At 47.0% G+C, this 25571-nt stretch overlaps 1 protein-coding gene across 4 annotated transcripts in view; it reads left to right on the plus strand.

The window, feature by feature from the left end:
* The first annotated feature begins 298 nt into the window (after positions 1 to 298).
* GALNT6 (polypeptide N-acetylgalactosaminyltransferase 6) overlaps positions 299 to 25571 on the plus strand; it is a 32570-nt gene continuing 7297 nt past the window's right edge. The window contains exons 1-8 of one of the 4 annotated variants that reach the window (XM_039862123.1): positions 1895 to 2451; positions 2865 to 3027; positions 9208 to 9329; positions 12350 to 12942; positions 14474 to 14646; positions 20580 to 20729; positions 21822 to 22056; positions 25190 to 25307. In XM_039862123.1, coding sequence (XP_039718057.1) covers positions 12452 to 12942; positions 14474 to 14646; positions 20580 to 20729; positions 21822 to 22056; positions 25190 to 25307 — 1167 coding nt within the window. In that variant the 5' untranslated portion in view covers positions 1895 to 2451; positions 2865 to 3027; positions 9208 to 9329; positions 12350 to 12451. Of the gene's footprint in view, positions 434 to 1894; positions 2452 to 2864; positions 3028 to 9088; positions 9330 to 12349; positions 12943 to 14473; positions 14647 to 20579; positions 20730 to 21821; positions 22057 to 25189; positions 25308 to 25571 lie in introns of those variants that run through there. The other 3 variants (XM_039862120.1, XM_039862122.1, XM_039862121.1) reach the window with 3 other exon arrangements.

Consider the following 25571-nt stretch of genomic DNA (forward strand, 5'->3'; position numbering starts at 1 on the left):
TTTTTCAATGTATGCCTTTTGATAGTGCTCGATTTTTTTTAAACCATGTGCCTAAATAACTTTTTCAATTAAAGAAAACTTTTTAAAAATGGCCTGCCACCAGTGGCAAGCTGGGGGAACAGCCAACATTCTGTAGTGGCTCAACTCCAGACCTTCCTAGAGCAGAGGGCAGGGAGACTGAACCGTCCTTCCTGCAAGTAGAGAACAGCTCAGTCCATGACACATTAGGGGTGGGTCCCACATCCTGTAGACTACGTATGCCTCCAAATTAGGAAGTTAATGATTCTGAGAACTCAAAGTCACGTTTAAAATCAGAGTCAGGTGAACTAAAATTGGATGAGTAATTTGCTTCTGGAAAGTGGAGCACACAACGCAGACTGATGCTGCTTCCTTGGGAAACTGGGCACCACCCTCTCAGGACCCGCAGGATGAGGTTAGTGGTTGTGACTCTGTCCTAGGGAAGAACTGAGGCTGTGAGTCCAGCCTAGTCTATTACCCTCAGGTCAGGCTGGGCCCAATCTAAGTCTCCAGGGCTAGGTCAGGATCACACAACCCCTGGGGTCACAGAGCAGAGTTAGAGGAAGGGTAGAGCAAAGCCTGTAGGGTCAGACTTGTACAGGAATGTCCAGCCCCTAGAAAGAGAGATATGAGGGGCAGCACTCCACAGTCTTCAACAGAGAATGTCCTTATTCTAAGATAGCCGTCAAATAAGACAAATGACAAGAATACTGGCAGCTTGAGTAACAGGATTTAAAATGAGCCCTGAGTGTCTGCAAAGGGGCTAAAATGGATGATCGAAGTAAACTCTGTAGAAAGTCTCTCTTTAGGAATTTGAACCCCAGAAAGCATCTAGTGTGAAAGAAAGATTGCTGGGGGATGGGGGTTTACTCAGCTACTTGGAGTGAGGGGAGATGGGAGACCATGCCAAGAGTGAGTGGAAGCTTCCTTTTCTACTCCTTTGGGAATGTCCATCTTTCACCATCCCTCTGGTCAAGTATAGCAGGACAAGATTTTATTCTCGATGCTCCATTGGCCTTGTCTCTCCAGACTCCATCACTGGAAAACCTCTGGAAAACTTCCTGCTCAATCCTACCATAGGGTCCCAGATTAGAAAACAAGATTACTTCTCTTCATCCAACTATTAATCTCCAAGTGGCTTCCCCTGCCTGTCCCAGTTCATGTCAGAACTGTCTACCCACCCACTCCTGCTGCCAGGTCTTATGGACTTAGAAATATAAACTCGTTTAAATATTAAACAAACAAACAAACAAACAAACTAGAATTTGTGGTCCAGGTTTCTGTCATAGAAAATTTCCAGATTATCAGTTATTTAAAGTCAATTGTGCTACTTCTCTATTACTGAGTAAGGACCCAAAGATTATATCACAGAATCTTAGAGCTGAAGAGGACCAGTGAGCAGCCTGCGGCCCTGGAGGGTTGATTTAGAGCATGGGTTTAGGGACTGAATTTACCTGTATTCTAATTCCAGCCCTGTCACTATTTGTTCAATTGTTCTCAAAATCGAGAGTACACACCAATCAGAACCACCTGGAGGGCTTTTAAAAACCCAAATATCTAGGTCCTATCCCCAGAGAATCGGATTATTAGTTCTGGGGTGGGATCCAAGAATCTACATTTCTAACAAATTATCAGCTGCTGCTGAAGCTGCAGGTCCGGAAACCACACTTTGAGCATCACTCTAGCTGTGCGATTAGCCGCCTCTCATATATATTCCGGGTATTACTCGTCAGTATTTGCTGGGGCTGGGCTTTACCTAAGACCTGTTATATGAAGCCCTTAACATTGTTTGTGGCACACAGTTAATAACTGCTCTTGCTGTTGGATGGAGCGGAGGAGCCTTTTGCTCCTCCAAGCAAACCCACTCTGACAAGACCACTCTGTCAATAAGAAGCAAACCTGGGACAGAGCCCCGGGCTCCTCACTGCCTGGCCGCGGTTTTCCCTCCAGCGCCGCTGCCTCCTCTGAGCGCGCCAGCCGCGCCGCCACGGGGCGTGCGGTTCCCTGCACATGCTGCTCCGCGCCACTGGCGGCTCGGCTAATGCCTGTCGTCTTTGGGGTGCCTGAGACCCTCCAATCTTTTCCGGCGCTGAGAGCCTGCCGGCAGAGACTATACCCCTGGGTGAGCTGAGATCTGGAAAAACTGGAGAAGCTGGCACCTAGCAGCGGCCGCAGGCTGCGAGAGTGGGTGATGGTGCATGGGGCTGGGGGCCAGCCTCGGGGCGGCCCTGGGAGCTCCGGGGCGTGGCGCGGCCCAGAGCGGCGCTCGGGGGCCCAGTGGGTGGCCCCCTTCACCTGGCCCCGGGAGAAGCCTGTATGACTCGCCCTTCTGGCAGTGCCAGGCCCCGCCCCGGCTCCGCCCTCCAGGACGTCCCGTCGGGAAACCCGCGAGCTGCTTCGCAGCGTGGCTGCGGCTCTGCTTTGGGGCGACAGGTAAGCGCAGAAGCAGCCCGCGACTCCCCTCCCCTGCTCCCTGACTCCCCCTGCCACGACTTTGGAACTCAGAACCCTCCCCGGTTTCTGGGACTCTTCCAGCCGAACAGAGCTCACTTCTGCCAGGCCCCATCCCTCATGGACCTTTTCCCTCCCCATCTTCCTCCCCTTCCCCGCCCCAGTAAAATGAAGAGGGTGGACCAGACTGGTCCTAATATGTCGTGGTGGCCTCTAGCGCCTTCTCCAAAGGACCCCTGCCCACCTTTGCGCCTTCCTTAAAGGATGAATGAAAAAAAAGCTCAGACCTCTGAGACTTGGAGGGGTGGGGTGAGAGAGGGACAAGCGTTAGCACTCCCTCCAGGACTCTATCCTTCTTCCTTCCCTTCACCCACCAATGCCGCTGCATTCCTTAGGTGCCCCATATGCCAGTTTGGGCCACCCCATGTGCCCTGCTTCAGAAAATCTTTCAGAGAGGTTCCCTCCTGCCACTGCCACGTTGCTCCTGAGCAGAAGGAGAAAGCCAAGAGAAGCCTCCTGGTGGGGGCCAGTCTCCAAAAAAACTTGGGCCTTTTGCAGGTGGGAGCTGTGTGGTATTGTGGGGAGGGAATCTGTTGGGTGTTCATGACTGTGACTGTCACCAACTTCCCAATTTCCTCGTCATTTGTTCCAAGCCGCAGACTAACCAAAAGGAGAAATAGTTTTCTTGCCCCAGAGCCAGTCATCCCAGATCCTGACCTCTGCAGAGGGTAGGACAGGGCTCTCCCCATGTGTATATATATATATATATGGGGTGGGGGGAGTGTCAGTTTGTCAGCAAAACTTAGAACAGACCCCCTCTATTAGCCAGCAACCCAATGCAACAGTCCCAGGGAGGGTTTCGATGCTGTGCTCTCAGTGTACCTCAGACCCACAAGCCCACAAGGTTCTTTGATATGTCCAGGGTTGTTATGTTAACCTCTGGGCACACCAAAGAACATAGGGCTTGTGCTCATTTACCAAAGATGTGTGTGCACTACCCAGGGCCTATTCTCCTCACTGACAGATGAGCTGTGTTCCTACCCATCACAGGAAGGGTATAAAAGAATGAGGCAGGCAAATTCACGTGATGAATTGTACATGCTAAAGTGAGGGGTTTGAAATATACTTTGGCTCAAGTTATCCATCAGAAGCCAGTATCATTGCACGTACTTCCCTAGCTCCTGTTCCTCAACAATGCCATTCACTTTAGGCATCCAAAGTTAACCAGAGAAAACCACTTTCAGGGGCACCAGGGTAAAAAAACAGAACAGGACTGTCAAAGAGAAGAGATAGTCTGGAGCTGGTGGAACCACGAAGGATACTGGGCTGCCCAAGGTGGCCTCACTCTTGGTGATCACTGCCCACATTTGGCAGGACAACTGACTCCCACCTACAGCAGCATGGAACAACTCAGGCGTGAAAGGGGAGGCCCTGATGCCTGTCAGATGCCCTCTGAGGTCAGAAACATCTTAGCCCAAGTTCAAGTGGGAGACCCCTGGACAGGAGCTATGAGCATGGGCTTAGTCCATGTAGTCATTGCCTAGAACAGAAGTCAGGAATAGGAGGGGCAGCTAATCCTAGGGCCAAGGGCCTCTGAATGCCGGGAGGCACTGGATATAATGGAGGCAGGCAGCTGACTCAGCCCTGTCACTAATTTAGCTGTCTTACCTTGGCCAAATCACATAAACACTCCCTGTGTGGGAAGCTAATGAGAAGGTGTATATGAAAGTGCTTTGGCAAAGCTCCAAGCACCAGCCAAATGCAAGGCAGTGTGCGGCATGGTTAAGGCAACGAGTGGGCTTTGGAGAGACCTGGGTCTGCATGCAAATCCTGCTTCTGCTACTTCCTAGCTATGTGACCTTGGCCAAGTTACCTATCCTCCCTGTGCTTCAGTTTCCATCTGTGTAAAATGGAGATTACTGTTGCTTGACTTGATATGGTAAGTTGTGATTTTTAAAATGGTGGTATTGTCCAAACCTCCTCTGTCTCCCACGGGCCTGTTCTGACATCTCCAGCCCTGGAAGTAAAGCTGAGGACCAGAGTGAAGAGGACCAGAGGGACCCAGTGAGTGGCTATGCCAAAGATGGGTGAACTCAGCTCTTCATACAGCCCTCTGCCCCTCTCTGGGAAAGCCTAAAAGGTCCATTCTCATTTGATGGAAATGAGAGTAAGGATTTGAATAAAGGAGAGGTCAAGTGCAGGGCAGTGACTGTCTCTGAGTTGAGCTCAATGCTGTAATTGTGTTGTGTAAAAGACTTACGTAGTGAACAAGGATGGGTTCAGTCTGGAGAGACAAAGAAATGTTAGAAAACTTTTGTGGCACCTGAGAACCTATGGGGTCAGTTTATTCTCCTGTACCCTCTGCAACCTGGTCCTAGGTAGAGATTTGAAGTAAAGAAGAAACCCAATCCTCACCCTCAGCTCTTCATATAACAGAGAACAAAGGACAGACAGATGAGGGCAGTGGAATAGCATAACCAAATACCTCAGGGCTGAGGGATATTACAGGGATTGGAAGGTTAGGTGATTGGTAGGAAAAAGCATTCCAGAGGCAGAAGATTGGGGACCAGGATTTAAGGATTGGAAAGAAGAAAGAAAACAGGATCTAGGTGGCCTAGTGACTAGGCCTGTTAGTTTTCCCTCCCCCAGAAAATCTGGTGGGGAAGTCACATGAGGAAACATGGGTAGTGAAACTTGGAAACAAATACACTTGGATACTGCGGCTGAGGAGTTTGAAGTAGAAATTTTAAAGAGAAAAGAAACATGGCTTGCTTAGCAAAAATATAAGTGAAAGGCTTTGCGGAGAAGATAGCCTGTGAGGGTGAGCAGCAAACAGGAAGCAGACTACCCTGACCATCAAATGGTGCTGGTGCTGTGAATATGGCTGTTATGATTATGAAAGGGGGAGAGAGAGGCCTGAGGCTAAGGAGGCTGGCAGGCAGTTTCTGCGTATCCTCCAGATGTTGGGCGATAAGGGCACAGTCTCAGATGACAGTTTTGAGCAGAGAGAAAGAGGGAGATCCAGGAGGCAGAGAATGAGTCAGCAGGACTTGGGTGTACAGTGAAGTGAACCTGACATTGAAAAGGGATTCAAAACTACACCCAGGAGTGGGGCAGGGGTTGTTTCTAGGATTTTAATGCTGTTGGCAGCAATAGGGAAATTGGGAAGGCTGACTGGCTTAGAGGATGGCACAGACCCTAAGTTCGGGGTGTGATATGTTGAGTATCTGGTGGCTCTGAGTAGAAGGCCTATAGCCAGGAGCAGACTGTGGGGTGAAAAGAGAAGGAAAAACTTCAGTTCTGCCCTCTCCCATCTCCCTGACCCCAATCTGGAGGCCAGCCCGAGCCTTCAGGAATAACCCTCCTCTTAACACCCCTCTTGTACTTTCCGGCCTCCCCCAACAGACAGATGATAAGACTCCATTCAAGTTGGGTTTTTTTTTTTTTTGGCCTTCTCTCAACCCAGTTGGATTTTCACTAGGGTTTAGGGAATCCCTCCTCATGCCCGCCTGGGTTCCTCCTTCATCCCTGGATTCCTAGGAGCCAGCAATTTCAAGGCTGGATTTGAGAACAGTTACACATCCCTACCCATCTGGCAGGACCTAGAAGTAACTCCAGTGAAAAACCTGTGAGCTGTTGAACTTCTTGTTTGGGTACATATTATTTTGATTTTCAGAGACTTTTACAAATTTGGAATAAATCAACAAGTGTTTACTGCTCTATGCCAAGCACTGTTCTAGATATATAGGGTGAGAGCAAAGTTGGGTTTTTTTTTTTTTTTTAATTGAAAATTTGGGTAACTTAAGCTTAAAATATTATGCAAATGAACCTAGATATGCTGGGGAAAGAACTTGATAGACTAGCTACAGAAATAACTTTCAGTGCATCTTTCTGGGAAAATAAGCCACAGTACTGCAGCTTTAGTCTTGGGGGAAAGCTGAAGTGTCTTAAAGGTGTAATTATGAGGAAAAGTGAAAACCTCCCAGCATTCTGTAATCAGAAGGGTCAGGTTGAGAGGAGGGTTGTGAAGGGGATCATTTGCTACTTTGTTCACAGAATGAGAACAGAGGAAGTAAAATAAATGAGAGCTGTGTTTGATTGGGAGGAAGAGAGAATCTTTTAGCCAAAACAGCCTCTTGGTCCCCTCACCACACCAGTAGCTTAAAATTGACCTGTCCCCTCCCCATCATGATGTTCAGCTCCACACACCTGCACCGTGGGTGAGAGCAGTGACAGTTATCTCTTTTCGAAGAAACTTGTAATTGAGCCTTAGTCTGACTAACTTGAGCAAATATCCCTGTAGCTGTGTCTTACTTCCTGGCTGCCACGTCTCCCGGAGGTGAGCAGCCCAGTTGATAAACAGAAAGTAACTTTGTTACAAAGAGGCCACCTGGCCAGCAAGGGTGTGTTCTAGGTGGCTGACCAAGGCTATCACAAAAGGTGAAACTGTGGGAACTTCCAGTTTCGGCATCTTCAAAGCGTTCGTAGTCCTGAATGGGACTTGAGTAGTGGGGAGGGGGTCCTAAGAATAGAGTGGACACACAGGATAACAGCCCTACCCCAGGATAACAGTTCTGTCCCCACACTTCCTGGGGGGTAGGTAATGGTGGGGGAACAGAGTAGTGGCCTGGGAATTAAGAGACTGGCATCTTTCCCTGAAGCCATAAGCTGTGTGACAGCAAGGAAGTAACCTAACCATTCTGGCCTCACCTGTAAAATGAGGGTTCTGGACTCACAGACAGACCTAGTCAAAGTGGCATGGTAATGTGTAACAACAGAATATCATGTACCTCAAATGACGTTGGAGTTAAGTGCATTCAAAACATCACTTAGTGAAGCCAGTGCTTACCCCTGTCCTTTAACACCTCTGGCCTCATCTCCTTTAACAAGAGTTTATGGAATACTTCCTACTTTGCAAGCCGTAAAAAGGTGAAAATAACCTGGCCTCCCTGGTCCAGGAATTCACAGCTGTGAGAGAGAACGGACTTCTCCCACACAGGCAAGGCTGTGATGGGGCCAGGATCGAAGTATAAACTGTCTGCTAAGCGGGGCAAGACAGAGCAGAGATGAATTCTGCCAGAGATCTAAGAAAGCTGCTTGGGGAAGGCTAGACTGTAAAATGGAGGGATTGGACTATGTCATTGGCTTTCAGCTTTCTATGACTGGACCAAAGTAAGAAAGACAATTTTACAACAAAATTTCATACCCATTTAACATGCGACAGGGCATTCCAAAAGTCTTAGGGCAGTTTTACACTTTAATTACATCAGAGGCATGAATTCTACAAACTAACCAAAAAAATCATTTGAAAATGTGATACTTTAAATTTCTTATAACTTTACAAATTTTGAATAACATTTTTCATTTTCAGTTTTTATCAGGAAGTGTTTTTTACCTTTAATGGACTGAGATAAACATTTAAAATAAAATTTTATTATTCAAAATTCATTAAGCTCAATAAGGTAAAAGAAATTTAAATAAACCTTTGAAAGGATGTTCTCTGTAAGTCTGTAGCATTTATACTTAGGAAGTTATTCAAGCTTAAAATTGCACTAAGACTTTTGGTACACTATGTATGTACAATAACTGAAATAAAATTTTAACAAAATAATACCTATATTATATGTGACATGCTTTGGTATTTTCATTTTTGTTATATTCTATTCTGATATTTTAAAGAATTTTTAAGAATTTTTTATTATGGCGACATTAGTTAAAGAAACCCAGTAAGTTTCAGGTGTACAATTCAGCAGTAAAGCATATCATATACATTGTATTGTGTGTTCACCGCCCATAGTTAGATTTCTTTCTGTCACCACATATCTGACCCTTTTTACCCCATCTACCTCCCCCTTACCCCCTCCCCACCCTCCCCTCTGGTAACCACTAGTCTATTGTCGATGTCTGTGAGTCTCTGCTTGTTTGTCCTGTTCGTTTGTTGTTTAGGTTTATATCACGTAAGTGATGGTTTTCAACTTTTTTCTGCCTGATTTTTTTTCATGCTGATTCGTAACACTTTAAATTTATTTCACAATCTTATAGTAGGTTGCAATCAGCAGTTTGTTAGACACTGAGCTGGGAGAAGCCTCAGTTCCCTTAGACCAGTGAGAGAAGGTAAGGCAAAGTTGTGTTCTGGCATCATCTCAGTCCTGAAACTAGGATGATCTGATGTGTTGCAATCCCAAGGGTGGCTGGAGGAAAAAGAGTTGAGCATAAATACTGAGCAGCAGCAGGGGGAGGATGAGTGGATGAGGGCTGTGGGCACACTTGCCAATGTACCTGAAGGCCATACTGTGGGAACCTAAAGGTGAGGGAGCTATACAAGATGCTGTGGGGAGAATCCTGTGAAGCCCTACACTTAACAAAGTACTACATACAAGAGGGACTATTCTTACACCAAGGCAGGTGGAGGAGTGATCTCCTTGACCTTGCTAGCCACACTTCGGGGAATCATCTCCTACACAGAGAGCAGGAATCCTTAATCCCAGTCTTTTTTCTTCCATCAGATTATGTGTCTCTTCTAGGTGACTCTTTCTTATCGCTTGTATGCTGAGCAAACAAACTAGAGACTGAGTCCCTTACGGCCAAGGCTAATCACAGGTGTCTCCTTTCATTTCAGGATGTGGTTAATACCTTGAGGAATTGAGGCTCCAGAGACAAAGCCTTAGGCTGCCATGTTGGATTAAGAGAGCAGATGCTGGGGAAGGGCTCATTTTAACCCCAGATCTCTTTCTCCAGGGGAAATAAAAGGAATAAAGGCAAACCCCACTTTGAGGAACCACAACGCAATGCAAGGACAAAGGAGTTGAAGTGACCTGGTGATTCTGAGTGAGTTGATCAAGGAGGCCTTCCTGGAGGAGGTGAGTCTTGAGCGCTTGGCAGCAGCTAGTAACTAAGTTATTACCATGCCTTCATTTCTCTTGCTGGAGTGAGAAGGTAGACAGAAAATGTCAGGGAAGATACCGCCTGCAAGACAGTTCAACACTGTCATGGCAAACAGGGCTCTGTTTGAGCTTAGCCAGGGGCAGTTCCAGGATTTATGAGATGTCCTGTCTAAGCAGAACTCCTTGTGCTGGCCTAGCATAGCTCAGCCCCTGGTGCAGGAAACTGCCTCTACACTAAACCCCATTTCCTCCTTGAAGCCTTCTTCAAGCCCACGGAGAACTACATCTTTCGCAACTTGGCACTTACAGTCTGTGCTATCAAGTTTTAATGTTATTAATTTTGGAATAGGTAATATAGTCAGGTTCAAAGTAAAAAAGGGTATTCAGTGAAAGGTCTTTTCCTGCTCCTGTGTCCTCCCTAGACATGTGCTACCAGTTCTTCTCCAACTAGATTTTAAAATCCTATGGGGAAAGGAATTGTCTTATATCTCTGCGTCCCAGCTGGAGTGAACTGCCCCACCCCATCACCTAAGGGAGTTTTTTTAGCACCCCATTCTCCCTCCTCCATCAGCACTGCTGCTATCTTGGGTCAGACCCTCAGGCCCCTCTTAATTGGCCATCCAACTGCCAGTCAGGTCTGTCTCCTAGATATCCTCTGCCAGCTATCATCTTGTACTTCCCGTAATGCTGGGCTCCCCAGTAATCCTTTATTGCTCCCTATACCTCGGATCAACAGCAAACTCCTTGGTACGATGACTTGGTTGCAGCTCCCTCTCCAGGCCCATCCTCTGCTACACCCATCAGACTTCATACTCCCATGATCCTAATCTACTTGCTATTCTCTCATTGGCTGTGCTGTCTCCTGCCTCTAGGCCTTCGTATGTGTTCACCTTGCCTGGCCAATTCCTATTTGTGGGTTAGTGCTTAGCCCAAGCTGCACCCCCTATAGGACTTCTTCACAAATGACACCCTCCGCTTGCTGAGTTTCCTGCATCCTCTTTCTATTAGTACCCAAGGGTGCCTCTCTCACCCCATCCTCTCACTTGGTGATCTCCATTTAAAATCTGACTCCCCCAGTTGATTATGCTCCTTGAAGGCTGGTCTTGCTCATCTCTGTATCTCCCCCATCTGTCAGAGTACCTGGCATATAGCAGTTACTCAATTAATACCAGCAGAATGAACAAATCTCCTCTCCTATCTGCTATACAACATCTAATACAAAATAGATGCTCAAAGAGACTTAGTTTTATTTGATTTTTGATGCTGCTGCTGAGTGTGATGTAATAAAAGAAAACTCGTCTCCCCGAGCTCAGAGTGACTCCTGCTTCCCCTTGAGATCATGAAGGCCACATATTCCCCGGATCTAAGTGACTACAGATACCAGGCTCTCCACAGGCAGGAGCTCGCGTGTTTAAGTAACAGCATTAAATAGCTCAACTGAAGTTACTTTTAAGCAAGACGTGCCACAGGGCAATTGGCCAGGGACCAGGTGCTTGAGGATAATTGCTGGAAAGCTGAGCAAAGGTTTATTAATTATAATAATAGAAATAATTGATACCATTTATTGAGGGCTTAGTATGTACAGGCACTCTGCTGAGGATTTTACATACATTATCTCTAATTTAATCTTTACCCAACCCTGTAAGTTAGGTATCGGTTACCCCCACTTTGTAGATGAGGAAATTGAAGCTTAGAGACATTAAGTAATTTGTTCAAGGGTCACATGGCCACTAATGATAAAAATTAACACTTTTTCGGAACTTACTGCATGCAGAGACTATAAGCATTTTCCATGAATTATTTCATTGAATTTATTAATCCCTAGAACAAGAGGTAGATGCTATTATTACTAGAAGGGGCAGAGCTGGGAATTGTGCCCAGGTCTATTGCCACCAACATATTGTGCTTAACAAGGGACTCTTACGCTTCCAGAGCTCTCCACAGAAAGTCACCTTCTGAGCCATGGGACCATGTGCTTAAGGGTATAAAGCCAATGAACACCCAAGCTCGGTCCTGCCTAGAAGGTGTTGCCATAGAATCTTAGACATTTTTAAATTAAATATGAGTATATACAGAAGAATATTTATAAAATAAATTTAGGGTATAAGGAATAACAGTACCAGCAGAGGCCACCACCCACTTTAAGAAAAACATTTTACTTTGAAGTCCCCTGTGCCTCTATTCCTTTCGTTTATTTTCTTCCTTTCTTTCTTTCTTTTTAATGGAAGAAATGACTTAAATTTTTCCCCCGTCTACATCCCCTTCCCCCATCATTTTCTTTATAGATTTGCCACATGTTCATTTCTGTATGCACGAATAATATTTTGTATTCATTTTTGTTTTCATAAACAATATATCGTTTAGTTTTACATTTTACAGTTTTCTATAAATGGAATCATACTGTATGTATCCTTTGGCAACTTACTTTTTTCACTCGACATTACATCTGTGTTGTTGCATGTAGAAGTGGTTCATTCTTAGTCACTGCTGTAGAGTATTCCATGGTATGACTATATTTCACGCTCCATTCTACTGCTGAATGACATTTAGATTGCTGCTATTTTTGCCATTTTAGTCAGCACTACCAGAAACATCTGGTACATGCCTCCTGGCTCATGTACACCGGGGTTTATCTGGAATATAAAATGAGGAGGGGAATTGGGGCACCATAGGGTGTGTACATCTTATCAAATTTTACTTGATAAAGCCAAACTGGTTTTCCAGAGTGGTTAAGTTGATTTTACCTCTTCATTTAGAGTTTCAATATTCTGGATACTCTAGATACATTAATGCCAGAATCTTAGGGCAGGAAAGAAAAACTGAGTCCAGTCTCTTCATTTTATGGATGGAGGAAATTTTAGACACAGGGAAGTTAAGGGACTGGGCTAAGGCAATGTCGCCATTCAGCAACAGAGCCTGGACTAACCCCAAATCCCCTGACTCCCTCCTCATCCCTACCTTGGCTCATTTCTCTCCCTTGTCTCCTCCCTTCTCAGGCTGAGGCCCCAAAGTGTGGCCGCCACGACATATTGAGCTATTTCGAAGCTCAGGCCCAGCACTCAGGCTGACCTAGCCAAGGTCCCCACTGGTTACTGAGGATGAGGTTCCTCCGCAGACGCCACATGCCCCTGCGCCTGGCCATAGTGGGCAGTGCCTTTGTGCTCTGTCTCTTCATCCTGCAGAGGGATGTAAGCAGCAGGGAACAAGCCACAGAGAAACCATGGCTGAAGTCTTTAGTGAGCCAGAAGGATCATGTTTTGGATCTCATGCTGGGAGCTGTGAACAACCTTAAAGATTCGATACCCAAGCTCCAGATCAGGGCTCCGGAGCCCCAGGAGACACTTGTTTCCACAAAGAAGTCCTGTCTCCCCGGATTCTATGCCCCATCTGAGTTGAAGCCCTTCTGGGAACGGCCACCACAGAACCCCAGCAGCCCTGGGGCAGATGGGAAAGCATTTCAGAAGGACCAGTGGACGGCCCTGGAGACCCAGGAAAAGGAAGAGGGCTATAAGAAGCACTGCTTCAATGCCTTTGCCAGTGACCGGATCTCCCTGCAGAGAGCCCTGGGGCCAGACACCCGACCCCCGGAGTAAGTAGCACCCAAAGTCCTGGGGTGAGGCCAGGGCTCTGCCAAAGGTGTGGCTAATAAGGCCATGGGCATGGACCAAGTGCGAGGTAAAGAACTGATGGGGATTTTAAGATATAGGCAAAGATTTCCTCTAAACCCTCACTCCCTTTCTTGACTGATTGGGGTTCAAGAGTATTATGGTCTGGCTAGAGGCCCAAGGAGACCTGTGAGGGTGAAACACAATGATGAAGGCGACAGGATAAATAAAAAGGAACTCAGGGCCTGGGACCTAGCATGAGGGAGACTGAAGGGGACTGATTCCAGGCCAAAGATTCAGTGGCCTTGGCCTCCGCCAGAAACTGTGGGACTCTGCTGCTGAGGTCCTAGAAAAGGGACATTTCCTGACAGTAGCTCTGGTGGTCAGGACTCTCCCCACACCTCCTGATTTCCTTCTTCCAGTGAAGGCCTACAGGACCATGAATTCATTCCAACCTTTATTTGAAGATGTTTATACTTTCAATTCTGGGCAATGACCCAACACTTAGATCTTTGAGCTGTAACCTACCTTTCTCTAATGTGGCCGTAGCTATGTTCACACTGTCCTCAAGTCAAAAATTTTGTGTCTTTTTTATTTAGACTTGTTTTTCCTAACTCGAGAGTTATACCCTTTTTGGCCTTTTGTCACTTGGCATCCCCATCCCCAAACTCATGATTCTTTAAGGTTGTGAACCTGGGTTTCCTCAGATATAGACCAAGCATTACAGTTCTAGAAGGTGGAGCCACTTGTTGTCAGGAGCTCCTCAGCAGCGAAGGGCATTGGGCCATGAGGGCAGCCAGTGGAGGTAGTTCGGGAGTCTCCTCTGGAGCGTCCATGGGAAATCATTCAGATCGATAAGAAAGGGTGTTAGGCCACATGATCCCTTGAGATCCAGGATTCACATATCCCCATCCAAACAAAATGGCCTGTCAAGAGGGTGGCAGTATGGCCAAGTGCCACAGAGTGACTAGATTAGATGAAGGTATAGAATAGGTCACAGGCAATTGATCGTGATAGTAGTATAAGATTATAGGGAATTAATGAGGAAATGGATTGGGGAAGAACTGTAAGGTGTAACGAGAAGTGTATGGAAATTGTAGTCACTTTTCTCTGATGTCAAATTTGCCCTTTATTTCTTCCCCTCTGGGACCTCTGGATTGGGTTACACTTTATGCAGTACACATATTACTGAAGAAAACCAAGTCAGCCCTGGGAACTCCTAGAGCAGATGAGAAGTGAGAGGGGACAGCAGAAGGGAGCTCTCGGCATCACAGCTGGGGCACTAAGCCAGCTCTGGGGGAGATGGGTTTTGGAATGGGTTAGCTACAACCTCAGAGTAGGTGGCAAATACAGGGTAAGCCTGGAACAGGGAGCAGCCATTCTCGACCACAACAGAGAATGTAGGCTGGTGGTTCTAAGGAGCAGAGGGCAGTTATGGGAATCTGTGCGCAGAGTTGTCACTACCCCCAACTCCAAGGAAACTAGAGAGCTGCATCTATTCTTTCATCCTTCTAGATGTGTTGACCAGAAATTTCGGCGCTGCCCCCCACTGCCCACCACCAGCGTCATCATTGTGTTTCACAACGAGGCCTGGTCCACGCTGCTGCGGACGGTGTACAGTGTCCTACACACCTCCCCTGCCATCCTGCTGAAGGAGATCATACTGGTGGATGATGCCAGCACTGAGGGTGAGGCTGGAGGGGGCACTGAAGAGGGGGCCAGCATCTCCCTTGGTACTCTGGGAACGAGGGCAGGTTCTCTTGAGGGAGCAGGTACCCTGCGATGCCTGCTGCCTGGCATCGCAGCCCATCATAAAGGCCAGGAGCAGGGAGAAGGCAGGTGAGGGACAGGAAGATGGGAGACAGGAAGTAGAAAGATTACATTCCTAGAGCCTGGACTTCACTCCGCAAAAGCTCCAGGAGCTTAGAAGTTCTAAGCTTTAAGTTCTGAGACTCCTTTAGAGCCACCCAGCCCAGCCCAAATCAGAAATGCCGGGAGAGGTCAGAGGTCAGAGCATTGCCTACCTGCTACACCCCTCTTCTGCTCTGGAAAGATTCCACTTCAGAAGCCCTCTCTGCTATAGTTCTCAATAGGCAAGTGAGGTTCCTCACCAAAATTCTACCTCACTCTTTAAAGCAATCCCACAAATATCTACAGAGTATTCTGTGCCTGGCACTGACCTAGGCATAGGAGATACCATAACAAATAATAAATGAGATATATTTTGCCCTGAAAAGGCTAACGACCCTCATGTGTCAGATGGCCCCCTACAACACCAACCACAGCGGTATGTCCCATAACACACCCCTAATGGATGTGAAAGGGCATGGACTAGAGAGACCAATACCCGGGAATTCAGATCCCAGTTCTACCTCTTCCTTACTCTGTGATCTTGGGCAAGATACTTAGCCCCTCTGAGCTTCAGTTCTCTCTACTAAAAATGAAGACAATTGACTCCCTCACATGGTGGACGAAGGATCAGAGGGTAGGTGGTAAATGAGATAATTCATGTGACACAGTGGTTAGCATGGAGTAAGAACCCCGTACCATTAGGTTCAGTTTATTTTTTGTATGGGAACAATGCGCTCTGGGAATATGCAATCAAGAGGTGTTATTTCTGCATGGTATGGTTGGGGTGGTCCACAGTGAAAGCCAGATTGGAGCTGGACCTGAAAGCATGAGTGTCTAGGGAGAGAAGAGGCGTTGGAACACATCCCCAGAAGAGAGAATGGCACAGACAGAGTCCTAGAGACAAAGATGTGTTTGTGAAAAATTGAGAGGTTTGATGTGGCTGATGCTTAGCTTTGTTGTAGGAAATGACTCTAAAAAGATATTGAATTGAAATTCATGCCATGTTAAAGAATTTATCTGAAAAAAAAAAAGAGTTATTGAAGATGTTTAAGCTGGAGAGTGAACTTCTCTCAAAAGGATGGCAGTTTGAGGTGGGGGCCATTCATTGTCAGGAAGGACAGAGGACCCTGAGTCCAGAGAGGAAGTTCTTATAATCCCTTAAGAGTGAGATGATAGGGTGAGAACTAGGAAAGGGGCTATGGGACTGATGCATCATCATTAGGCTGGGAGTCTCCAGGAGTGTCTGGGGCTCTCCCAGGTTGGCCTCTTCTGCCCGTGCACCCATATTGAGCACAGGAACTGACACCACACTTCCCAGTATATGCCCTGGGGCTACTCCAGTAGAGCTGCTACCTCTCCTGACCTTCCCCCATCCTCCTTTCTGCTTTCTAGATTAGAGGTGATGCTAAAAAGTGAACTAGGGCTGGAGAAGGCAGTAGAAGGAGGAGCTGAGTGTGAGCACTGTTGAGTCCATTTCTTTAGGGAGTTCATATTTCCCCAGGGAGGACAGACATCTAGCAGCACTTACAAAGTAAAGGCAAACAAGTATCAAGGAGAAAATGCAAGAGTCTGGCAGACAGGAACATATGATTAGGCTTCTGGAAAAGGAGAGCCAAAGAATTTGGCAGAGATGGGAGAAGCTTGAGAATGGCCTCTTAGCAATAAAATGGAATGGGAGCAGGTACATCAGCTGCCTTTCCTCTCAAACTGGCTCTCTGGTCACCCTTCTCCAATACCTATGCTACCCACCCCTCAGAAGCTTCTTCCCTTGAATCGCATAGAGTGGGCATTCTAAACTGTTTCTACTTGTGATCCAGAATTTTGTGAGTCCATAAAGTACAAATACCCAGTTGGGCAACTCCTCTGACCAGGCTAGAAAAGTGGCATAATACCAGACTAGCACAGGCAGCATCTGAAGGGCACAGCAGCCTATGCCTAGTAGAGTGGACTTTGCAGTAGCTCCTTAGCAGCCCCTCCAAAAGACCTGCCCCTAGCAGGCATGTCTCTGGTCATCTCTCCCTTGTTGCTTTGGACTCTGTCTTAGGATCAATTCCAGCATCTTCAGAATCACCTGCCTGAAAAGTCTAAACCAGCCATTCTTATTTTTCTGAGTCTCGGCTTCTTTTGAGAATCTGTTAAAAAGCTTTGCCCCGCTCCCTAGAAGAGTGAAGAATTGCCATAATAATGTGCGCACACTGATATTTTTGCATGTAATTAATTCCAGGGAACTTGTGGACCCTTGGATAAACAACCCCACCTCTTCAGGGCTTTTGGACTCTCAAGATACTTTCAGTTCAGTGGAGGAAAGGACAAAACTCAGATCTATGGTCAGAAATCTCTGCAGTCCACAGTGAGATAAAATTTCCCACATGCTTGACTGTTTGATCAGATTAACTGGCTCTCATTACAGACACACAGACAAGGGCTGTGTCTCTGCTGAAATACAATGTCCATGCTTTCTGTGCTCCTATCCAGGCACTTGGCAGTGCTCTATGACCACGAGTATACAGACATTTGATGCTAGGGTGGGGGAAAGAGGCTCAGTCACCCACTAGGGAACTCTTTCTTACCTACCTCAGAGTCTGAACACTGGGCACAGATTTCACTCCTGTGTAGCCAGGGCAGCTGCTACTCTTAGTCTGGCACATTCCACAAGATTCTGAAAACTGTCCATCCCAGTCCTGTCAGTCTTCTATGCTCCAAATGGAGCATCCCCATGTCAAAAGCCCTGCCCCTGGGGGAGACTAAGGAGGTAAGAAGCTAGGCCTCCCTCCTGTGAGAATTTGCTAGGTGGATAGGAGGAAGTCAGACACATGCACGAGTCCCAGAGTCAAGAAGTGAACAGGACCCTCAATGAGTAAGTTCCTCACAGAGAGAAGAGGAGTGAGGAGGTGGGGTTGGACAGGAAGGGGGTGCTATAGGAAGGGAAGGGAAAGGGACCAGCAGGCAAAGGGAGGAGAGAAGGGGTAGCCCTGAAGTCAGGAAAGACACTGTGTGAAATCCAAGGGAGGAAACACTTGGGGAACACTTTGTTATTAGCTGAATATTTCGTTGTCTTATATACCACGTTTATTCATCCATTCATCTGTCTGTGGACCCTGGGGTTGTTTCCACATTTTGCCTATTATGAAATAATGCTGCTATCAACAAGTATTGGTGTACAAATACTTGTTTGAAACCCTGCTTTCAATTCTTTTGGGTACATACCCGGAAGTGGAATTGCTGGACCATGTGGTAATTCTATGTTTAATTTTTTTTTTTTTTTTTTGAGGAACCACCGTACTGTTTGGATTTGTTTTTAAGTGCCATTTTAAGTCACTGTAGTGACACGATCTGGATTATAGTTTTACAAGATAACTCTGCTGCCCACTGTGGCTGCTATATCAAGATTGGGAAGAGTGGTATAAAGTAGCGGCCAGGAGACCAGTTAAGACATTGTTGCCTGTGGTGACAATGGAGATGGAGAGAGAACCGGCAGTACTTGCTGACGAACTAATTGTAAAGGATGAAAAAGGGGAGAATCCAGCACGACTCTTAGGTTAGAGCAGCTGGAGGGATGCAGGTACCATGTACTGTCATGGGAGAGCCTGGGGATGAAGCGTGGGAGGAAATCTGGAGTTCTGTTTAAGGCATGTTTGGTTTGTGGTTGTGTTAGACATCCAAGTAAAAATGGCGAGGCTTGGAAAAGAGACCGAAGAACTGTCTGCATAGTGATGAGACTGAGTAAGACGTATGTTAAAGGTCACAGGAGTCTTATAGACTTGTTGTGAGGAATGAAGCTACTTTAGGGTGGAGGGGTGTTAAACCTAAATTAGGAGGGGACATAAGAGAGTATGGATGGGCTCGTCTGTATCTCCATGCTCAGCCCTGCTGTACTCAGCTCTGGGGCATATGTCCATTGGGTCGAGGGGTGTGACAGGACAACTGTCAGGAGGGACATCTTAGGGGAGTTGTCTTACTCCCTGAGAAGCACCTGCACTCATGCTCAGAATCCCCAGGTCCAGCTTAGCCACCTGAAGCCTGGAAGGAAGTTGTGGGAGAGGGCCTCATACAGCTTAGGTCCCCCTGAAGCTCACAGCTTAGTGCTTCACAGTCTCTTACCACAAAACCCACTTCCTATGATGTTTTGTCCCTGAGTTATCTCCAGCACGTGAACTTCCTGTGAGCACAGTTAAGTAAGTTCTCAGAGGATACATCAACCATGCTGAGAAGGAGAGGCTCATGGTTGGGGTTCCTCCTTCCTTCCTGTTAGAGCCAGCACCTAGGGCTAGATTATAGTTGGATTATGGGTACTTGAAGGCAGGACCCAGACCAGGACCCACCCTGCCCAGGATAATGTCTGGTACCTGGGCAATGAGTTAGTGGGTGTTTGCTAAGTAAGTGCTGGGCTGAAGAGGCCAAATGAGGCTAATTTTGACTTACAAACTTTGGGGACAATACTCCCTATTTTATAGTGTGTTAATCCTCATAGAGAAGATTAAATACAAAAGTCAACATGAAAACACATAGACTAGCACATAGTAGATGCTAAGTATTTGGGCACAGTGTATATGTGTGTGTGTGTGTGTGTGTGTGTGTCTGTGAGAGAGAGATCACACACACACAATTGATTTCAGGCCCCATAGTTTGTATAGCACTGTGTTCAGAGCAAGGTCTAAGCACTGGGCTGATCCCACAGCCTGAAAGAGAAAGAACACACCCATCCGTCACATCTGCCCTCCACCTCCACTTCTGAAACTATAGGCAACTCCACTCTGCATAGTCAGAAACAGAACAGTGGCATAGATAAACTAAAATAGCAGTTAATAAAACATAAGTAAGATTTGGAATATGTTTCAAGATGGATTGCTTCAGAATAGAGCTATGTTTAATCTTCTGAGGATTTCAGACTGAATAAGAGCCTTGAAGTAAGACCCCCACTCAGAAGGAACTGAAGATCTCAGCAGAGATACCCCTCCCTCCAAAAAGCTTTCCCCACCCCCATCCCCAAATTCAGAATATTGTTACCCATGCAGGCTCTCCCCATGCTGCACTAACTCTGGCAGGTCACCGATCACCTGTTCCCTGGGTGGCCAGGCTTACCACTGTACCTGGCCCATGGTAGGCACTTGGTACATATTTTTTAATTAAAAAGCTGCTTGGCATCTTTTCATCTTCCTAAAGAATTCCACATGCAGAGGAGGTAATAAAGAGGATTAGAGTAAGATTACTTGCTGTCGATCCAGCAAGCAAGAAATCAGCATTTGTGTGTGTTCTACCCGGCAAACTTATTCTGAAGAGCCTGGGAGACAGGGAATCAGACAGCAAGAAACAACTGCCACAACCACTAGATATGGAAAAAAGAAGGGACTGGAATCGCAGCTCTGAAAGATGGCGGCTGAGGGTGCAGAGACCAACAGAGGCATCTTGGGAGCCTTTGTCGGAAGTTTACAATTGATTTGAGACCAAAAAACACAACTCTGAGGTCCTGTCTCAGACATTAGAGAAGGCGCCTAGGTAAACAGGCACAGGATGAACACTGCAGAGCCAGTGCCCTGACAAGGTGGGCTTGGGATGGCAGAGTATACCTGGCCACCCATTTGACTTCTTCCTCTCACTCCCTTCCCACTTTCAGCTTCTATGGAATTGCTTAGTGCCTTAGGTGTGAAAGGGTTAAAAATTCAGGCTTGCTGGGGGCCTGAGAGTGCCAGGGCTGCCAGGGCTTCTTGCCCACAGGGGTTAGATTTGCAACAAAGTGGCGAACTGACAACAATGACACTGTCCCTTCCAGAGTACTTAAAGGAGCAGCTGGAGCAGTACGTGAAGCAGCTGCAGATTGTGAGGGTGGTGCGGCAGGAGGAACGGAAGGGGTTGATCACTGCCCGACTGCTGGGAGCCAGCGTGGCACAGGCAGAGGTGCTCACCTTCCTGGATGCCCACTGTGAGTAAAAGAGTGCTGGCCTGGCACCCAGGAAGCCTGGGTGTAGGCAGGTCCAACCCATCCCTGGCAGAATGAAGAGCTGTGACCACAGCATCACCAAGGGCCTTTCCTGCTCTGCTGTTCCAGGAGTGAAGGACACTTGGAACTTGCTCCAGCTTCTTCTAGCCCTTTCTCACCCAATCCTAAGGATGTTTTATCAGGAGGCACACACCACCCTAAAACAATTGGTGACCCCACAATTGCTGGGAGTGTGCTCTGGAGTATCATTCCTCTCTCTCCTCTCCCCTAATCTTGTACCTTGTTCTGAACTCAGCCTCCCAGAGGCCTCCTATTACTGGGAACTGGTTTGTGTGGAGCTTTCCTGTAACCAGGAAGGCATCCCTCTTGCTGCAAACCAAAACACTTCCTACCATTGTCATGGAGGGAAAAAAAAAACACAAAACTGTTTCCTAAAAGCAGTGATATGTATAGGCAAAAGCCCTAGACTTGGGAGTCAGAAGACAGGTTTGCATTCTGGCTCTTCCACTAGCCGAACCTCAGTTTCCTTATTTGTAAGATCGGAATGAAAATACCAGACTTACTTACCAACAGAATTATTACTCTGAGGGCCAAATAAAATAATACATACAATTCAGTTAAAATCTCAAAGGGCTAGACAAATGAAAGGGATTATTATTCTACAACTGGAGCTGAAGCTTGGGATGCAGATACACCTGAGAGAAGGGACACCCGCTCCTGAAATCCACACTTGGTTGGGGAAGGCTGATTCACTGGATAGGCTGGGAACCTTAAGACACCCATTCAGGCCCTTCCCTGTGCTTTTGGCTCATTCGATTTGACCATGTTACAACCCCGAGACCTCAATTCTCCTCTCCAAAGCTGCTTCCATCTTTAGGCGGGGAGAAGGGGAGGTAGAAAGTTCTCAGATCTCTCTATGCTCTCAACAGCTGTAGAGCCTGCCTCTGTTGCTCTTCCTATAACTAGGAAGTGGATGGAGGGTTCTCTCATCCTCCTGGGTCTCCTTGCTGGCATGGGGCATAGGTTCAGCTGTGAGCAGGACCCTGACAGCTGTCTCCTGGTCTGGGCCTACAGGTGAGTGCTTCCATGGCTGGCTGGAACCCCTCCTGGCTCGCATCACAGAAGACAAGACGGCGGTGGTGAGCCCGGACATCGTCACCATTGACCTTAACACTTTTGAGTTTTCCAAGCCCATACAGAGAGGCAGAGTCCATAGCCGTGGCAACTTTGACTGGAGCCTGACCTTCGGCTGGGAAACTCTGCCTGAACATGAAAAGCAGAGACGTAAGGATGAGACCTACCCTATCAAGTAAGGACCACAGCCGGGTGATCCCCCAGCCCAAGCTCCGTGGCCCTAGACCCACCCAGTTCTAGGGACCCGTGCCATCTCAGGTCAACATTTATTAGGTGCTCTATTAAGCACTCGACGTATTTTATTTAATCCTCCTCTCTATGATTAGCCTGTTTTACAGGTAAGAACACTGAGGTTCCTAGTGATAAACAATTGGCCTCAGATCATGCAATTAACAAATGGTGGAACAGGATACCCATCCTGGCCTGTCTGACCCAAAGCCCGTGCTCCTAACCATGGCACTATATTGGCATTCTTATCCACCACTTATTGTGTGCCAGGCGCTGGACTAAGGGCTTTACAATCTTTATTTCATTTATTCCTCCCTGCACATAAGAAGACATGACTGGTGCTTGAAGAGGTTCTGAGAGATGGCGGGTAGAGGCCATTTTTGAATAGCCATTGTAATAAGAGGAGATGACATGTGCTCCCTGGTCACTATCTTTGAAAAGACAGAACATGTTACAAGAACACAGACAAGTGAGTGTGCTGCAGTTTGCAGTTTGTTGCAGTTGCCCTGAACTTTTTCTATAAAGGGCCAAATGGTAAATATTTCAGGTTTGCCAGCTACATACAGTCTGTTGCATATTATTCCTTAGTTGTGTAACTTTTAAACAATCCTTTAAAAATGTAAAAACATTCTTTGCCCCAGAGCCTTATAAAGCCAAGCCAGATTTGGCCCTCAGGCCATAGTTTGCCAACCCCTGAGCTGTGGGGTGGATGTGTGAAAGTTTACCCGTTGTTTAACTCACACCTGAGTTTACCTTCCCCTCATACACCCACCCTGTCCTTCCCTCTCCAACTGCCTATTGGTGTTGTTAGAAAACACGAGTTTATTTTCACAGATGTCTAAGTCAGACTGAATTGGGGAGTGACTTTTAGAGTATCCTGTGATTCTGGATTATCTGCCATTGTTTTTTCTATACTGGCCAGGAAACTTCAGGGTCAACTGAATATATTTCAGAGATGGAGGGAAGCAGAGGTTGGGGATACAGTGAGCAAAGATAAGAGGGAAGGCTTGAAAGGAAGAGAGGGTTGGAGTTACTCGCCCTCTGCATGCCCAAATCCTAAGAGATGTGGCCTAGAGTCTCAGTAGAAAGGCCCGGGTGGATGCCACAGAAGGGAATCCCATGGATCCCAAACAGCCAGATGCTCTGTATCTATTAGAAGGAGGAGAAGAAACAACAGAAGGAGGAGACAGGAAAAGAAACGGCAAGAAAAGAAATTGGAACACCCTATTGACCATCTGCTTGTTTCATAGATGTCTTTTGTTTGGTGTCTACAGCAGCAAAGCCCCACTCCCCCAAGCTGGAGGCCAGGCGCACAGTGGCACAGTCAGAGACAGGGCACCTGGCTACCACCCATCACTGACATCCCTGGCTCTGATGTCCAAGGACCATACAACTGGAAGATAAAGATCCAGTGTTTGAGGACTGAATTTGCTCACTGGTCCAGTGTTTGAGGAATGAAGCTGGTCCCTGGTGGCATGCATGGCCTGCCCTGGGCACTATGCATAGTACCCCAGTAGGAGGCCTGCTGGCAGTACCCTCCCATTCTCCACTGTGAAAGCTAACAGGAGGCTGAAAGGAGAGATGAAGGATCCAGAGAGTCCGAAGAACTAGGCCAGGAAATATAGGGTGTTGCCTCTTGGTTCTGCAGCGAAGATCCCTGTGTAGGGTTTCTCCTCGGAAGTTATTTCTTAGTAGCTTCTCGGTCAGAGAGACCTCACAAAGCCAAGAGACAGGCCCAAGTGAGGGAGACCCTCAGAAGGAACAGGTTAGCTCCCAAGTGCTAATCCAGAGTCCCAGGACCCTCTAAGCCTTTCTGGGCATTACTGGGGCTGGCTTAGAACCCCAGGGAGAGGCCAGAACCCATTACAGAAAGCCTGCATGAGCATGAGGGTTTCCTAACTGAAATTCCTCTCAGAAATCAGCTGCAGGAGTCAACTTTGGGGGCGACAGGAGCAGCCACAAGGTAACACCAAGGTCAAGCTCCCGTGTAGTCATCTTGACAGATCCGTCCAATTAACACTGATTGTGCCCCTGTTGTGCGTAAAGCACATTGATTGGTTCTGGGCTTACAGAAAATATGTCTCTTTCTGCCTGTTTGTACTGCATGAAGAAGCAACGGAAGGGGGCAGCAAAGCCCCATCCACCGAGCCTGGCTCTCACACAACTGCCAGCAGCTACTGATGATGTATCTGATAGTCTGCCCCTGTCTCCCCTAGCCCCTACCCCCACCTTCAACCCTGAGTCCGCCCCTCTTATGAGCAACGTGGTATCTAAATTCTAATAATGAGGTGTTTTTGTCAATTTATCTTCATATGGGTCTATGTCTCCCTGCTTTTGTCTGAAATCCAGGATCTTTTTGGAACCTCCAAATGCTCCCTTTCATGCAAGTCGAACTTGATGTCATCTCACTTCCTACTCTGTTTCAGGGAGCACCTCTTATCAGTTTCTTTTCAAAGCAGCTGGCGAATTTTCCCCAAAGCTAAAGTTTCTCATGCAGTATTAAGCACCAGGGCTAGGCCTCTACTAAAACTGTGCCTTTCTAGTCCCTGAAAGGCCGAGGACCCTGAAAGAGAATGGAGTCAATCCAGCCCATAATATTCATTCATTCATGGTTTGAATCCTATTTCCAAAAGCAATTGCACACAGCTTCTAATAACCTATCTACTATGCTCCAGGAACTTTGCTGCCAAAAAGCAAACGATGGCAGTAGCTTACCCTCTGCTACTAGACTGAGCTCTCAGAAGATGGGATCTGTCTTAGCTCTGAATGCCTAACCTGTAACACAGGCCCTGGTGGCTGATGTTCATACATCCTTGGTTGAATGGATAAGTGGGTGCTTTTTAGAATAGAGTAATGATCATTACACCTATCCTTAGCCTGGTTCCCAGAGGTGAAGAGGACATAATAATAGCTCAATAAACATTTGCTAAATGAATGGGTTAGTAGAAGAGGGGCTGCACATCCCGGGAAAGCGGTTGGGGTCAGTTGTGGGTGTTAGCAGTGAGTCCACAGCTTTCCACACCAGGTTCCCACTCCTCTTTCCCCCAGAAGATACACATATTCTCCCTCTGTCTCTCCAGATCCCCGACGTTTGCTGGTGGCCTCTTCTCCATCTCCAAGTCCTACTTTGAACACATCGGTACCTATGATAATCAGATGGAGATCTGGGGAGGGGAGAACGTGGAAATGTCCTTTCGGGTGAGAGTGAAGAGGGCTTCAAGGGGGGAACCACAGCATCCCAGGGGACAGCCCGAGAACCTGTGTCTTAGGTAGCAGAGCTTCAGGGATATGGCGTATGCAACTGAACTTAAAAGGTGGCTGTTTCCTATCATGCTCTGCTTTTCCTCTGCTCCCCTCCTTGTCTCTGGCAGTAAGGCTCTGGGAATCAGACTGGACAACTTGAAACAAATAATGGACAGAACTCAGAAAGAAGGGATAATGGTGGTAATAGGAACTGGACAT

This window comes from Pteropus medius, unplaced genomic scaffold (assembly GCF_902729225.1).
Source record: "Pteropus medius unplaced genomic scaffold, Ma_sr-lr_union100, whole genome shotgun sequence".
Taxonomy (NCBI): Eukaryota; Metazoa; Chordata; class Mammalia; order Chiroptera; family Pteropodidae; genus Pteropus; species Pteropus medius.